The following is a 14544-nucleotide window of genomic DNA, read 5'->3' as shown; positions in this document are numbered from 1 at the left end:
AAAAGGATAAATTCTGATGAGAGACTGAAAAAACTAGGACTGTGTACACTGGAGCAGGGAAAGATAAGGGAGTTCGAGTAGAAATGTTAAACATTTTGAAAGGGAGGGAAAAGATTATTTCCACTGGTTGATGAAGCTGTATCCAGAAGCATAAATTTACAATCAATATTAAAAGGCATAAAGGGGGAAGATTAGATTCAACTTTTTCAGGCATCAGAATATGCGGTACATTACACAAGTGACTACTGAATCCATTTAGGAAGAAGTTAAGCACTTGAAAAAGAAAGGGTATAGGGAAAGAGCAGGGGGAATTGGGATTCGAGGAAATGGCTCATGTAGCGCTAGCACCAGCACGACAATGATGCGCCAAATGGCCTCGTTCTGTGCTTAAATTTTCAGCTTGGGTCACCAAGGAGTGACTGAGCAAAAGATAGGCATATCACAACAAACAGGAGGGGGAATGAAGTAACCAGTTTATCCTCACACAACTACCAGCAAACTGTATAATCTCACTGGCTGTGTCTCCCACACAGACAGTGGCATTTGCCACAAAGGAGTGCTTTTAATTAAAGCTGCTCTGCCCCCAGTTTATTCTTTAGCAATAATGTATTTCAACAGTATTTGTTCATCGGGTATCTGTGTCAAAACCCTCTGGAGAAAGTTACTGTTTTGATAAATTAATTTTACAAAATTTTTGTTCTCAGCACATTTGCCCCACATCCTAAATACCGCACTTAGCACAAGTGGTTGTATTCACTCTGGTCAATCCAGAATATAAAAAAAATCAGCACACAGACAAATGAAAAGTCCGCATTCCAGAACAAGGGGGCGTAAATACAATATAACCACCAACAGTTCAAATAATGAGTTTAGGAGGAATTTCTTTACACACAGAATGGTGGGAATATGGAATTCACTGCCACAGGGAGCGGTTGAAGCAAGCCACTCAGTTGTACCAAACCGCTACAAAGAAGTATGCTAAGAATAAAACTGGATGGACCACCTGGCATCAACCTAGCCACCGGACACGACAAAGGCACACCCAGCTCAGTCAACCCTGCAAAGTTCTCCTCACCAACATGAGGACTTGTGCCAAAATTGGGAGAGCTGTCCCAAAGACTAGTCAAACAACAGCCCGACATAGTCATACCTTTCAGCCAATGTCCCACACTCCTCCATCTCCATCACCATCCCTGGGTATGTCCTGTCCCACCGGCAGGACAGACCTACCAGAGGTGGTGGCACAGTGGTATACAGTTGGGTGGCCATGGGAGTCCTCAACATTGACTCCAGACCCCAGGAAGTGTCATGGGATCAGGTCAAACATGGGCAAGGAAATCTCCTGATGATTACCACCTACCGTCCTCCCTTAGCAGATGAATCAGTACTCCTTCATGTTGAACACCATTTGGAAGAAGCACTGAGTGTACAAAGGGCACAAAACATACTCTGGGTGGGCGACTTCAATGCCCATCAGTGGCTCGGTAGCACCACTACCGACCGAGCTGGCCGAGTCCTGAAGGACATAACTGCCAGACTCGGCCTGCGGCAGGTGGAGAGAGTATCAACACGAGGGAAAAACCTACTTGAACTCATCCTCACCAATCTACCTGTCGCAGATGCATCTGTCCAGGACAGTATTGGTAGGACTACTGCACAGTCCTTGTGGAGACGAAGTCCTGTCTTCACATTGAAGACACCCTCCATTGTGTTGTGTGGCACTACCACTGTGCTAAATGGGATAGATTCAGAACACATCTAGCAGCTCAAAACTGGGCATCGATGAGGCACTGTGGGCCATCAGTAGCAGAAGAATTGTATTCCAGTACAATCTGTAACCTCATGGCCCGGCATATCCCTCACTCTACCATTACCATCATGCCAGGAGATCCCTGGTTCAATGAGGAGTGTAGAAGAGCAGCAAGGGCAGCGCCAGGCGTACCTAAAAAGTGCTCAGAGTGGGGGGGGGAAAGTGTTCGGGGGGGGGGGGGGCAGTGCTCAGAGTGGGGGGGGGGGCAGTGTTCAGAGTGGGGGGGGGGGGACAGTGTTCGGGGGGGGACAGTGTTCAGAGTGGGCGGGCAGTGTTCAGAGTGGGGGGGGGACAGTGTTCGGAGTGGGGGGGGGACAGTGTTCGGAGTGGGGGGGGACAGTGTTCGGAGTGGGGGGGGGGACAGTGTTCGGAGTGGGGGGGGGGACAGTGTTCGGAGTGGGGGGGGGCAGTGTTCGGAGTGGGGGGGGCAGTGTTCGGAGTGGGGGGGGCAGTGTTCGGAGTGGGGGGGGCAGTGTTCGGAGTGGGGGGGGCAGTGTTCGGAGTGGGGGGGGCAGTGTTCGGAGTGGGGGGGGCAGTGTTCGGAGTGGGGGGGGCAGTGTTCGGAGTGGGGGGGGCAGTGTTCGGAGTGGGGGGGGCAGTGTTCGGAGTGGGGGGGGCAGTGTTCGGAGTGGGGGGGGCAGTGTTCGGAGTGGGGGGGGCAGTGTTCGGAGTGGGGGGGGGCAGTGTTCGGAGTGGGGGGGGCAGTGTTCGGAGTGGGGGGGGCAGTGTTCGGAGTGGGGGGGGCAGTGTTCGGAGTGGGGGGGGGCAGTGTTCGGAGTGGGGGGGGCAGTGTTCCGAGTGGGGGGGGCAGTGTTCAGAGTGGGGGGGGCAGTGTTCAGAGTGGGGGGGGCAGTGTTCAGAGTGGGGGGGGCAGTGTTCAGAGTGGGGGGGGGCAGTGTTCAGAGTGGGGGGGGCAGTGTTCAGAGTGGGGGGGGCAGTGTTCAGAGTGGGGGGGGCAGTGTTCAGAGTGGGGGGGGCAGTGTTCAGAGTGGGGGGGGCAGTGTTCAGAGTGGGGGGGGCAGTGTTCAGAGTGGGGGGGGCAGTGTTCAGAGTGGGGGGGGGCAGTGTTCAGAGTGGGGGGGGCAGTGTTCAGAGTGGGGGGGCAGTGTTCAGAGTGGGGGGGGCAGTGTTCAGAGTGGGGGGGCAGTGTTCAGAGTGGGGGGGGCAGTGTTCAGAGTGGGGGGGGCAGTGTTCAGAGTGGGGGGCGGCAGTGTTCAGAGTGGGGGGGGGCAGTGTTCAGAGTGGGGGGGGCAGTGTTCAGAGTGGGGGGGGCAGTGTTCAGAGTGGGGGGGGCAGTGTTCAGAGTGGGGGGGGCAGTGTTCAGAGTGGGGGGGGCAGTGTTCAGAGTGGGGGGGGCAGTGTTCAGAGTGGGGGGGGCAGTGTTCAGAGTGGGGGGGGCAGTGTTCAGAGTGGGGGGGGCAGTGTTCAGAGTGGGGGGGCAGTGTTCAGAGTGGGGGGGGCAGTGTTCAGAGTGGGGGGGGCAGTGTTCAGAGTGGGGGGGGCAGTGTTCAGAGTGGGGGGGGCAGTGTTCAGAGTGGGGGGGGGCAGTGTTCAGAGTGGGGGGGGCAGTGTTCAGAGTGGGGGGGGCAGTGTTCAGAGTGGGGGGGGCAGTGTTCAGAGTGGGGGGGGCAGTGTTCAGAGTGGGGGGGGCAGTGTTCAGAGTGGGGGGGGCAGTGTTCAGAGTGGGGGGGGGTTACTGTAGCCAGTGGTTTTCTGGCGAGGACAGCTGCTGGTTCGAAGGGTTTGGTGCGCGGGTATTCGGGTGGGAAATAGAATTGCAAAAAAGCAAAAATAAAATGCATTGAAAATTCAGTGTGGTGGCAAGAGAATGGCCGGCCCAGAGGGAATAGAGGTAGAGCTGGGTGGGTGGGGGGACATGGAAGGTGAAAGAACTGCCTGACCTTCAAGGCATGGTGCCACGGGATCTTTAATATCAACCTGAATCTCTGTGACTTCAGGTTAACATCTGATGTGAAGGATGGGAAGGACATTTAAAGCACCCCATTCCTCACAGTCTAAGTCATGATGCAGAGTTTCATGACATCTTAATCGAAGGTTTTCAAGCAGTAACTATTATTATGTGGTTTCCTAATCAACAGGCACGCTTCGTTACTGTAGTGTATGTACCTTTAAGATGAACTATGTTTTTGAAGCCCCTGTGTACTGTAGTACCAGTAGTGACCACTCGGGTATATAAGCCTGTATAGCGTCTTGTGTAGTTAGTTCATCTCCAGACTTTGTTCAATAAACACTTGGTAAATCAACTCCTGCATTCCGTGTCTCCATTAACACACGGATCTAACAGTTACCACAATATTGGGGAGGCTCCTGAGAAAACAAATACAGGTACTTGAAATGAGATGGAAATTGGTCTAAAGTATAATTTCTCTCTTTAGAACAAACAAACAAATATTATCTGAGGAGATGAGCTGATTTTTGGCCCAGTTGAAATGGTCTGTCTCCCAGGCTGGTCAGGAGTCCCACTAACGGGGCAGTGCTGGGACACGTGTAGGCGCTTCCGCAGCCTCCAGCTCTGGAGAAGTTTGGGAGTAGAGTGGTGACCCAAAACACAGTGAGTCTCCATGAAACTGAGAACATTGTACAAAAATCAGAACACATCCTGCATTTTTTTTATATTAACAGAGAGTGCTTTGTACAGAAAATAGCTGCTAGCCTCCCCTCCTTCTTTAATAGCTACAAAGTAAACATTATAAACCCAAACCACATTGTTTGGAGTGAGCCTTTAGCTTAGTGGTAGCATTCCTGTCTCGAGTCAGAAGGTGAAGGGTTCAAGCCCCACTCCCGATGAATGGCGACTAGAATAGGGTCTCTAAATCCAGCGGGGGACTCACTTCCGGATGGAGTGACCAACGGCTCAGGGGTGGTATTCCTGCCTTGGAGACAGAGGTTTGGGTTCGAGCCCTGGTGAGCGGAGACTGGAGCGCGGCTCTCAATGCTGGGTTGATGTCCAGCAGGGATGCTTCAGTCCGATGGGTGTGGGTGACCCCCAATTGTAAAGGGTAGGGAGGGCTCTTCAGCCTTGGTTACAAGCCCAACCGAGAGGAAGGCAACAGGAAACCACCTCAGCTACTCCAAGTGGCTCAAGAATCTCATGTGCGAGACTGGAGTTACAACCTGCCCTTGCAAAAACTTTACTTTAATAAAGTTACATCAAGTTTTTTTTTTAAATAAAAGACTGTTAGAAAGTATTAAAGGAAGCATACCAAATATTAGGAGTTCCCCACAACCATTGGGCTGGCAGGTAGCCATTTTCCTGTTGCTGGGCCTGTGTGGAGCGCAGGATGCTGGGGTCGAGCAGCTCAATCAGCTCCATATCCTCCTGCAGAAGCACTTCCTGTTCCAGGATGGCGCGCAGAGAGCACAGTCGAAATCCAATATCCTTGTTAAGCATTCAAGGGAATAATGGGTTACCATTTTTGTAATGATATACAGGACGTCAAGCACGTAGACAACCTATACTGTGTGCTGCAGGTAGCTTTAAGGCAATCGATGCTCATTTTGATTAGAAAGTTTGGATTTCTTTCCAGTAAGTGCAAACTTTTCTTAGTAATTCATATGAAAATAATATTAAAAAATAACACTGCATCTTAATGGGGTATGATTAAGAAGTTTGCAGATTATACTAAAATCGGCTGTGTGGTTGATACTGAAGAAGGAAGCTGTAGACTGCAGGAAGATATCAATAAATTGGTCAGGTGGGCAGAACGGTGGCAAATGGAATTCAATCCGGAGAAGTGTGAGGTAATGCATTTGGGGAGGGCTAACAAGAAAAGGGAATACATATTAAATGGTAGGACACTGAGTAGTGTAGAGGAACAAAGGGACCTTGGAGTGCATGTCCACAGATCCCTGAAGGTAGCAGGCCAGGTAGATAAGGTGGTTAAGAAGGCATACGGAATGCTTGCCTTTATTAGCCGTGGCATAGAATACAAGAGCGGGGGGGGGGTTATGCTTCAACTGTATAAAACACTAGTTAGGCCTCAGCTAGAGTACTGCGTGCAGTTCTGGTCACCACATTACAGGAAAGATGTGATTGCACTAGAGAGGGTACAGAGGAGATTTACAAGGATGTTGCTGGGAGTAGAGAATCTTAGCTATGAGGAAAGACTGGATAGGCTGGGTCTGTTTTCCTTGGAACAGAGGAGGCTGAGGGGAGACCTTATTGAGGTGTATAAAATTATGAGGGGCATAGATAAAGTGGATAGAAAGAACCTATTTCCCTTAGCAGAGGGGTCAAAAACCAGAGGGCACAGACTTAAAGTAATTGAGGGAAGGTTTAGAAGGGGTTTGAGGGGAAATTTCTTCACCCAGAGGGTTGTGGGGGTCTGGAACTCACTGCCTGAAAGGGTGGTAGAGGCAGGAACCCTAACCACATTTAAAAAGTACTTGGATGTGCACTTGGGATGCTGTAACCTGCAGGGCTACGGACCAAGAGCTGGGAAGTGGGATTAGGCTGGATGGTTCTTTGTTGGCCGGCGCGGACACGATGGGCCGAATGGCCTCCTTCCGTGCTGTAACTTTCTATGATTAATAGCGGACTAATGGACAGCTATGAGTGAAATGAATAAAACATGAGTTACAAGACTACTTTAAAGGTTCAAATAACATCATAAACAATGAGTGAAACTAGGGGACTTTGTAAAATGGCATTTAAATCTCAAGGCTGAATTACAGCCTTAAATCATTGGCTATGGAGCTATGTTATACACTGAAAAACTATCCTCTCTCCTGCACACCACTACTCCTACCATTATTCGTGTTACATTTATATAGTGCCTCTAACACAGTATGTCTCGAGGTGCTCTTCAGAAGCAAGGATGAGCACCAGTAGGAAAAGATAGCATATTCAAAGTGGTAGGTTTCAAAGAGGCTTTTGAAGGTACGGCAAGAGGTGGCAAAATGGATGGCTTTAGGGCCAAGACAGTTAAAGGGTCTGCCACCAAAGGTGGAGCAGAAAGGGAGATAGGGAATGCAGAGGGCTTTAGCGCTGGAAAAACAGCGCGTGTAAAAAGAAAGTGTTGCATTTATATAGCGCCTTTCACCACCTCAGGACGTCCCAAAGTGCTTTACAGCCAATGTTTACTTTTGAAGTGTAGTCACTGCTGTAATGTAGGAAACGCGGCAGCCAACTTGCGCACAGCAAGGTCCCACAAAGAACAATGTGGTACTGACCAGATAGTCTGTTTTAGTGATGTTGGTTGAGGGATAAATATTGGCCAGGACACGAGGGAGAACTCTCCTGTTCTTCCTCAAAATAGTGCTATGGGATCTTTTACATCCACCTGTCCAAACAAGGCCTCAGTTTAACGTCTCATCTGAAAGACGGCACCTCCAACAGTACTGTACTGATGGCGAAGATTATATGCCCAAAACTCTGGAGTGGGACTTAAACCCACAACCTTCTGATTCAGAGCCAATAGTGCTTCCCATTGAGCCATGGCTGACACCTGCGTAAGCTGGCATGTAGGGTTGGAAAAGGATGAAAAGAGTAACTGTCCCTGACATCAAGGCAGGATTTGATCGAGTGTGTCACTAAGGAGCCCAAGTAAAACTGAAGGTGACAGGAGCCATGGGAAAAACAATCCAGTGGCTGCAATCATACCTGACAGAAGCGAAGATGGTCATGGTTGTTAGATGCCAATCATTGCAGCCCCCAGGACATCATTAAAGAGTCCTCAGCCCACACACCCTCAGCTGCTTCATCTATGATCTTCCATCTGTCATAGAGTCAGGACTGGGGCTTTTCACTGATGATTCTGATGTTCAGCTTCATTCACAACTCATTTGTCAATGGAGCAGCCTATGGCTGACTACAGCAGGTTCTGGACAACATCTAGGCTCGGGTTCACAATCGGCAGTTACAATTTGCACCACATAAATTCCAGGCAATGACCATCTCTAACCAAATGAGGCCAAACCATTACCCCCTGACTTTCAACGACACTGTCGTCACCATGGGGAAGCGAGGAAGGTGGGTGGGTCACCACTGACCAGAAGCTTAACTGGACCAGCATTATCAACAGCATGGCTACAAGGGCAGGACAGAGGCTGGGCACTCTGCAACAAGAGGGTCATCTCCAGACACCTCAAAAGCTCTCCACTATCTACAAGGTTCAAATCAGGAATGTTATGGCTTACCCACCATTGTCCTGTATGGATACAGCTGTAACAACACTGAAGAAGCTTGACACAATTCAGGATATAGTAGTCAGCTTGATTGGCACCCCTGTTACTGGACTCAATATCTACCTCCTCCACCAGCAGCATACTTGACTGTAGCAAGTACTATCTATCGGATGCAGTGCAGCAACTCACCATGCTTATTTCAACAGCATCTCCCAGCCCTGCGACCTCTAGCACCGAGTAAAGTTGTGGGAACACCATCACCTCCAAGTCACATACCATCCTGATTTGGTCAAACACCACCATTCCTTCAGCATCACAGATCAATATCCTGGAATTCCCTACCTAACAACATTGTGAGAGCACTATCACAAGGACTGCAATGGTTCAAGAAGTCCCACCACCATTTTCTCAGGGCAACTAGGGATGGGCAATAAATGCGACCTTGCCAGCATCAGTTACATCCCGTGAACATCCCGAGGATGCATTGGGAACAGGGAACGAGTGGAGGTCAGTGAACAGGGAAGATGGTGCGACAGAATACAAGGGGTTGTTTTGTACAATTGTAGTTTGTCTAGGATGGAGCTCGGGGGTTCGGCAAGAGCATTGGAGAAGTTCAGCCCGGAGGTAGTAAAGGCATGTATGAGGGTTTCAGTAGTGGTGGTCAGGTAATAGCAGAGGCAAGCAATGTTGTGGAGATAGAGGTGGTCTTGGCGTTGGACAGGATGCAACTTTTGACGTTCAGCTCAGAATCAAACAGGACACTGAGGTTGTGCACGGTCAGGTTCAACCTGAGTGAGTGTCTGGGGTAGGGGACAAAAATCAGAAGCTAGGGCGCAGAGTTTTTGGCAAGAACTGAACACAGTGGTTTTGGTTTTGCTAATGTTGAGTTGGAAAAAGTTCTGCATCATCCATGACTTGATGTTAGACAAGGATTACGACAGCACATTGGCAGTCATTGAGTTGAGGGTGGTGGAGAAAGGTGGAGCAGAGCGTGGAAAGCAGACCCAGTGCCTATGAATAATGTCATATAACTCGGTACAGTAGCTATTTAATCAGGACACCCGAGTAGAAATGGATTCAGCCCAATTAGCGGACTGTGCCATCTTACAAAAGACTGCCAATTATTCCGCTTGGGACTTCCAAATTTACTGCTATTTGAGTTAACAGTTATTACAAATTTTGTGCTTGTGTTTGGAAATTTCTTTTGGGTGTAGTGGTGCTGCTTATTTCTGTAGCAACTTATGTTCATGAGTGTGTCAGTACTGCTCAATATCCAATGGCAGAATTGCGTAACCCAGCGGTATAACAACAGGTGCCCCTTGAGATTACGAACTGGATATCGTAGCACAAGTGCGTCTCCAATCTTTTCAACGGTGGGCTGAGAAACACGCTTGTGATACGAGGCCAGGTGCAATTTGTTAAACTGCTTTATTTTACAGATAGCAAGTGAGCGCACAGAGCAACATTTGTAATCAAATCTCACCCTGATCCTCCTTACCACAGAACCCTCCTCTACAATAATAATTAAAAAAACAGGCCACATTATTCTTTCAGCAGGCTCACTCAAACTTTAAAGGTTCAGACTTCTGATTCTAAGCAGCTCTGGGCTTAAGATGAGCGACTTTCCCCTCACTAGGCCAGGCTTCCATCCCACATAGCTGGCTGCCCATATGCCTCTTTTCTCCAATATTCTGAGTGTTCACTGGAAGTGGAAGGGCAGGGCTCGGACTCCTTCCCTGTTCATGGATTCACCAGTGGCCCCGTCAACTACCACCTCTCTCCCACTCCAAGGCCGGAATTTTGCCAGCGCTCAGAGTGTGGGTTTGGAGGTGGGACCGCTGTCAAAATCACAAAGATTGACAGCGGGTAGGATACCCGCCGTCAACCCACCTCCACACGAGTCTCCCAGGCATCGGGTCTGTCAGCGCAGAGCTAACCCGACACCAAGCGGCGGGGGAGACAATTCTGGTACTTAAATGGCTTGTTAAGAGCCAATTTAAGAGTCTTTTGAGGCTTGCTTCTAATTTTACCTTCTCCCCCACTGGTTACCTGGTGTTCGGGGAACATGCCAGCACAACCTAGCGTGTTGAGAGTGTGGTCTGATGTTTGTGAAAAGATGACAGCTGCAGAAGTGGTGTCAAGGATGCCATGTTGCACACGGTGAGTTTCAGAGCAAAGAAAATGTTGGTTACTGCATTTTAATACATATACAGATTTCTTTAGCTTACAAGTTTTTAAATCCAACTCTATGTCCAGTGCGACCCCATTGGGAGAACACCTCTCACCAGCGACAGGTCGCTTCTGTCATCTCACCTGCAGCTGCCATCTATTCCAGCAATATCGGAGCCAATGAAACAATCAGACCTTGGTCCTCCGAATCCTTCCACAATCATCTCCAACACCAACATCACCAACCTTCGCCGCCATCACCTGATGCTGCACTGGACACAGGGCATCAGCCCCTGACAACATTGCTGGCCGGGAGGCCGGCGATGGTATCACCATGGTCAGACTTTCTTCACTTGATGCTGTAAACCCTGGCTGCCACATGATGCGCCAGGTTGACACCATCCCACACCAGCACTGTGAAGCATCCCTTTAATGTCCAAGCTATTCCATGCACACTCATCACTATAGCGGGGCGGGGGAGGGTGCAGTTATGACTGAACAATCACTGGAACTCAAAAGCCCGATTCAGCCTGCGCCTCACAACCAACCTGACGACTCCCAGTGATTCAGAGACACAGAGTGTCCACAGCGCCTGGTCTGAACTCAAGACCTCCATAATCAGCACCTGTGAAGAGACGCTCGGTCACTTGACCAGGAAACACCAAGACTGGTTCGACGAGAACAACCAGGAGATCCAGGAACTAATAAGCTGCAAGCGCAAGACATTCCTGATCTGGAAACAGCAACAGAACTAGAGAGCTAGAAAGCAGCTCTCCAGACACATGAAGGCCGAGGTCCAACAAAAAACTTGTGACCTAAAGAACAGATGGTTGGTGGAGAAAGTGCAGGAGATCCAGCAGCTAGCCGACAACCACGACATGCGCGGATTCTTTAGCGCAGTCAAGACCAGCTATGGCCCAAGCACCCAAGGTCTTACCCCACTACGGGTCAAGAACGGGGAGGTACTCATCAATGACAGGGAGGCAGTCAGTGCCCGCTGGAAGGAGCACTTCAAAGATCTCCTTAGCCAAGACTCTGTCTTCGACGCGAGTGTCCTCAACTCCATCCCGCAGCATGCCACCCGCCGCCACTTCAGCACAACCCCAGCCCGGCATGAGGTTGAAAAGGCCATCCAACAACTGAAGAACAACAAGGCCTCAGGAGCACATTGAATCCCCACCGAGGCGCTAAAACATGGTGGAGAAGCACTATTGGCGCGAATACATGAACTTATTTCTCTTATTTGGAAGGAGGAGAGCATGCCAGGGGATCTCAGACGCCGTAATCGTGACCATCTTCAAGAAAGGTGACGAGTCCGATTGCAGTAATTAGAGTCGTCTCCCTGTTGTCTGCCACAGGGAAAGTCATCGCAAGAATCCTCCTCAATCGCCTTCTCCCAGTGGCTGAAGAGCTCCTCCCAGAGTCGCAATGCGGATTCCGCCCACTAAGGGGCACAATGGACATGATCTTCACCGCACGTCAACTATAAGAGAAATGCAGGGAACAGCACCAACCGCTGTACATGGCCTTCTTTGACCTCACAAAGGCCTTCGACACCGTCAACCGTGAGGGATTATGGAGTGTCCTCCTCAAATTCGGCTGCCCTCAAAAGTTTGTCACCATCCTCCGCCTGCTTCACGATGACATGCAAGCCGTGATCCTGACCAACGGTTCCAACACAGACCCAATTCACATACGGACCGGGGTCAAGCAAGGCTGTGTCATCGCACCAACGCTCTTCTCGATCTTCCTGGCTGCAATGCTCCATCTCACCTTCAGTAAGCTCCCCACTGGAGTGGAGCTAATCTACAGAACAAACGGGAAACTGTTCAACCTCCGTCACCTCCAGTCCAGATCCAAGGTCGTCCCATCCTCTGTCATCGAATTACAGTATGCAGACGACGCTTGCGTCTGCACACACTCTGAGGTCAAACTCCAAACCATCATCAACACCTTCACCAAAGCATACGAGAGCATGGGCCTTACACTAAACATACGTAAGGCAAAGGTCCTCTATCAACCTGCCCCCGCCACACACTACTGCTCCCCGATTATCAAAATCCATGATGAGGTCTTGGACAACGTGGACCACTTTCCATACCTCGGGAGCCTACTGTCAACAAGGGCAGACGTCGATGACGAAGTCCAACACCGCCTTCAGTGTGCCAGTGCAGCCTTCGGTTGCCTGAGGAAGACAGTGTTTGAAGACCAGGACCTCAAACCCAGCACCAGGCTCATGGTCTACAGGGCAGCAGTGATATCCACCCACCTGTATGCTTCAGAGACATGGACCATGTACAGTAGGCACCTTAAAGCGCTGGAAAGGTACCACCAATGCTGCCCCCGCAAGATCCTGCAAATCCATTGGCAGAATAGGCACACCAATGTCAGTGTTCTCGCTCAGGCCAACATCCCCAGCATCGAAGCTTTGACCATGCTCGATCAGCTCCGATGGACTGGCCACATCGTCCGCATGCCTGATAAGAGACTCCCAAAACAAGCGCTCTACTCGGAGCTCTGACACGGCAAGAGAGACCCAGGTGGGCAGAGGAAACAGTTCAAGGACACCCTCAAAGCCTCCTTGAAAAAGTGCAACATCCCCACCGACACCTGGGAATCCCTGGCCCAAGACCGCACAAAGTAGAGGAGAAGCATCTGGGAAGGCGCCAACCACCTCGAGTCTCTTCGCCGGGAGGAAGCGGAAGGCAAGCGCAAACAGAGGATGGAGCCCACGTCAACCCAAGCACCCCACCCACCCGCCCCCTTCAACCACCGTCTGCCCCATCTGTGACAGAGACTGTAGGTCCCCACATTGGACTCATCAGTCACCTGAGAACTCATTTTTAGTGTGGAAGCAAGTCATCCTCAGTTCTGAGGGACTGCCTAAGAAGAAGAATTTAGCCTACCCCCATCCGGTGGGAAACTGACGGGATCAGATTGGCCACCCATTTTACATGCAGCTCGATTTTACTTTCCATCGAATACAATGGAAAATAAAATGAAGCACCGTGTAAAACAAGCAGTCGATGTGATCGGGTCAGCTTCACACCGAGTTGGTTAGGCTAAAGTTGCCCCCATGATAGCTTAATGCTGCTGGTCGTTGCAGACAACAATAAGGGACAGTAGACTCATGAACGTATTAGCCCCAAACTCTGTCTCAGTGCTGCAGCCTGTTTGTTTTTTTTTAAAAAAACTTGTGCAAATTCACTTTGTTTTAAAACATAATCCTTAAATATAACTCATTCCCAAGTCCTCCCGGTGAAAACAACAGAAATTCCAAACCGTGACATCAGCATTTCAGTCGGCTGTGAGACTCCGTTGTTCTAGTGGAGTATAAAGCCGAATGTCGCAGCTGACTGAGATGCCAGCTGACTCAACAGCAGTCCTAACCAGATGGATAAGATTTTAGCTGTCTCGATAAACCAATGGCGCCATACATTGGAAATTGTTAAACAAAATCCGATCCCAGCTGGCTATCCCTATAAAACAGATGCCTTGCTTATCCATGTCGCACTTAAGTAAATTCTATTGTCCTAGGATGACTTCTGAATGCAGCCCTTGTATTCTGTTGAGGAGTCAGCTCAGCGAGAGCTCCTGCTGCCTTTCTCTGCGAAGGGATGAATTTTTAATTTGTGCTTTGAAGTGAAACAATAAGAACAGACCTTTAGAGAGCAGACAGATCAAATAAATGTGGTAGGGTGAGGAGGAACCAAGAGATCAAGATAAAATATTTGTTTCCTTGCCAATATGTAGCAAGTGTGCTGAGACAGCAGCTCCTGTAAAGCAAGTATGCATTCAGATTGTGATTCACATTCTGAAGACATAAGTCCTGCACAAGTTTTAAGATGGCAGTTTGCAGTGAAGGAAGATGCAAGATCCGTACATTCCATACAGCTACCATCAATAGGCTGCTTGTAAACAATGAAATCAGTTTGATCAAGCCTCTCAGTTCTAGGCATCCAAAATTCACAAAAATCAAACATGGTCTGGAATATGCACGAGCAGAAGTAAATTCTGCGGCTTTAAATTTAAAAAACTATTTCATGCATTGGCAAAGACAATTTTCTGACAATTAGATTAAATTATAAACTGCAGGGTAGAAAAGCTCTCTAATGAAGTTGCAAGATACTTATGCAAAAACTTACCAGTGATTCCAAATCTTCCTTGCTTTTGGTTCCAGTGAATGGATTCCATTTTTGAAGAACATCAGCACTCTTCAATAAAAGGTTCCTCTGCATTATGAGAAAACAAACGGCTGTTAGTCACAATTCCAACCAGATAACCTATAGATCAGGCAAGAAATGGCTATCAAAATGCTTACATTAAATGCACTAATGCCGTTCAAATAACCCCTGCTCATTAGGCTCCGATGTACATGTCTCACAAGGCAGATTTTTAAATGAAACCTGTCGTTCTGG

General features: G+C 49.2%; 1 protein-coding gene across 1 annotated transcript in view; it reads right to left on the bottom strand.

The window, feature by feature from the left end:
* Positions 1 to 14544, bottom strand: part of vezt (vezatin, adherens junctions transmembrane protein) — a 64311-nt gene that overhangs the window by 22082 nt on the left and 27685 nt on the right. The window contains exons 3-4 of the mRNA XM_086009875.1: positions 14272 to 14358; positions 5035 to 5210 (exon numbers count right to left, since the gene is read on the bottom strand). Coding sequence (XP_085866001.1) covers positions 5035 to 5210; positions 14272 to 14358 — 263 coding nt within the window. The remainder of the gene's footprint in view (positions 1 to 5034; positions 5211 to 14271; positions 14359 to 14544) is intronic.

Source organism: Somniosus microcephalus, chromosome 17 (genome assembly GCF_052327205.1).
Source record: "Somniosus microcephalus isolate GS21.2 chromosome 17, FLI_Smic_1.0, whole genome shotgun sequence".
Lineage (NCBI taxonomy): Eukaryota > Metazoa > Chordata > Chondrichthyes > Squaliformes > Somniosidae > Somniosus > Somniosus microcephalus.
The sequence above is the reverse complement of the archived record's forward strand: the minus strand, read 5'-3'. Positions and strand labels throughout refer to the sequence as shown.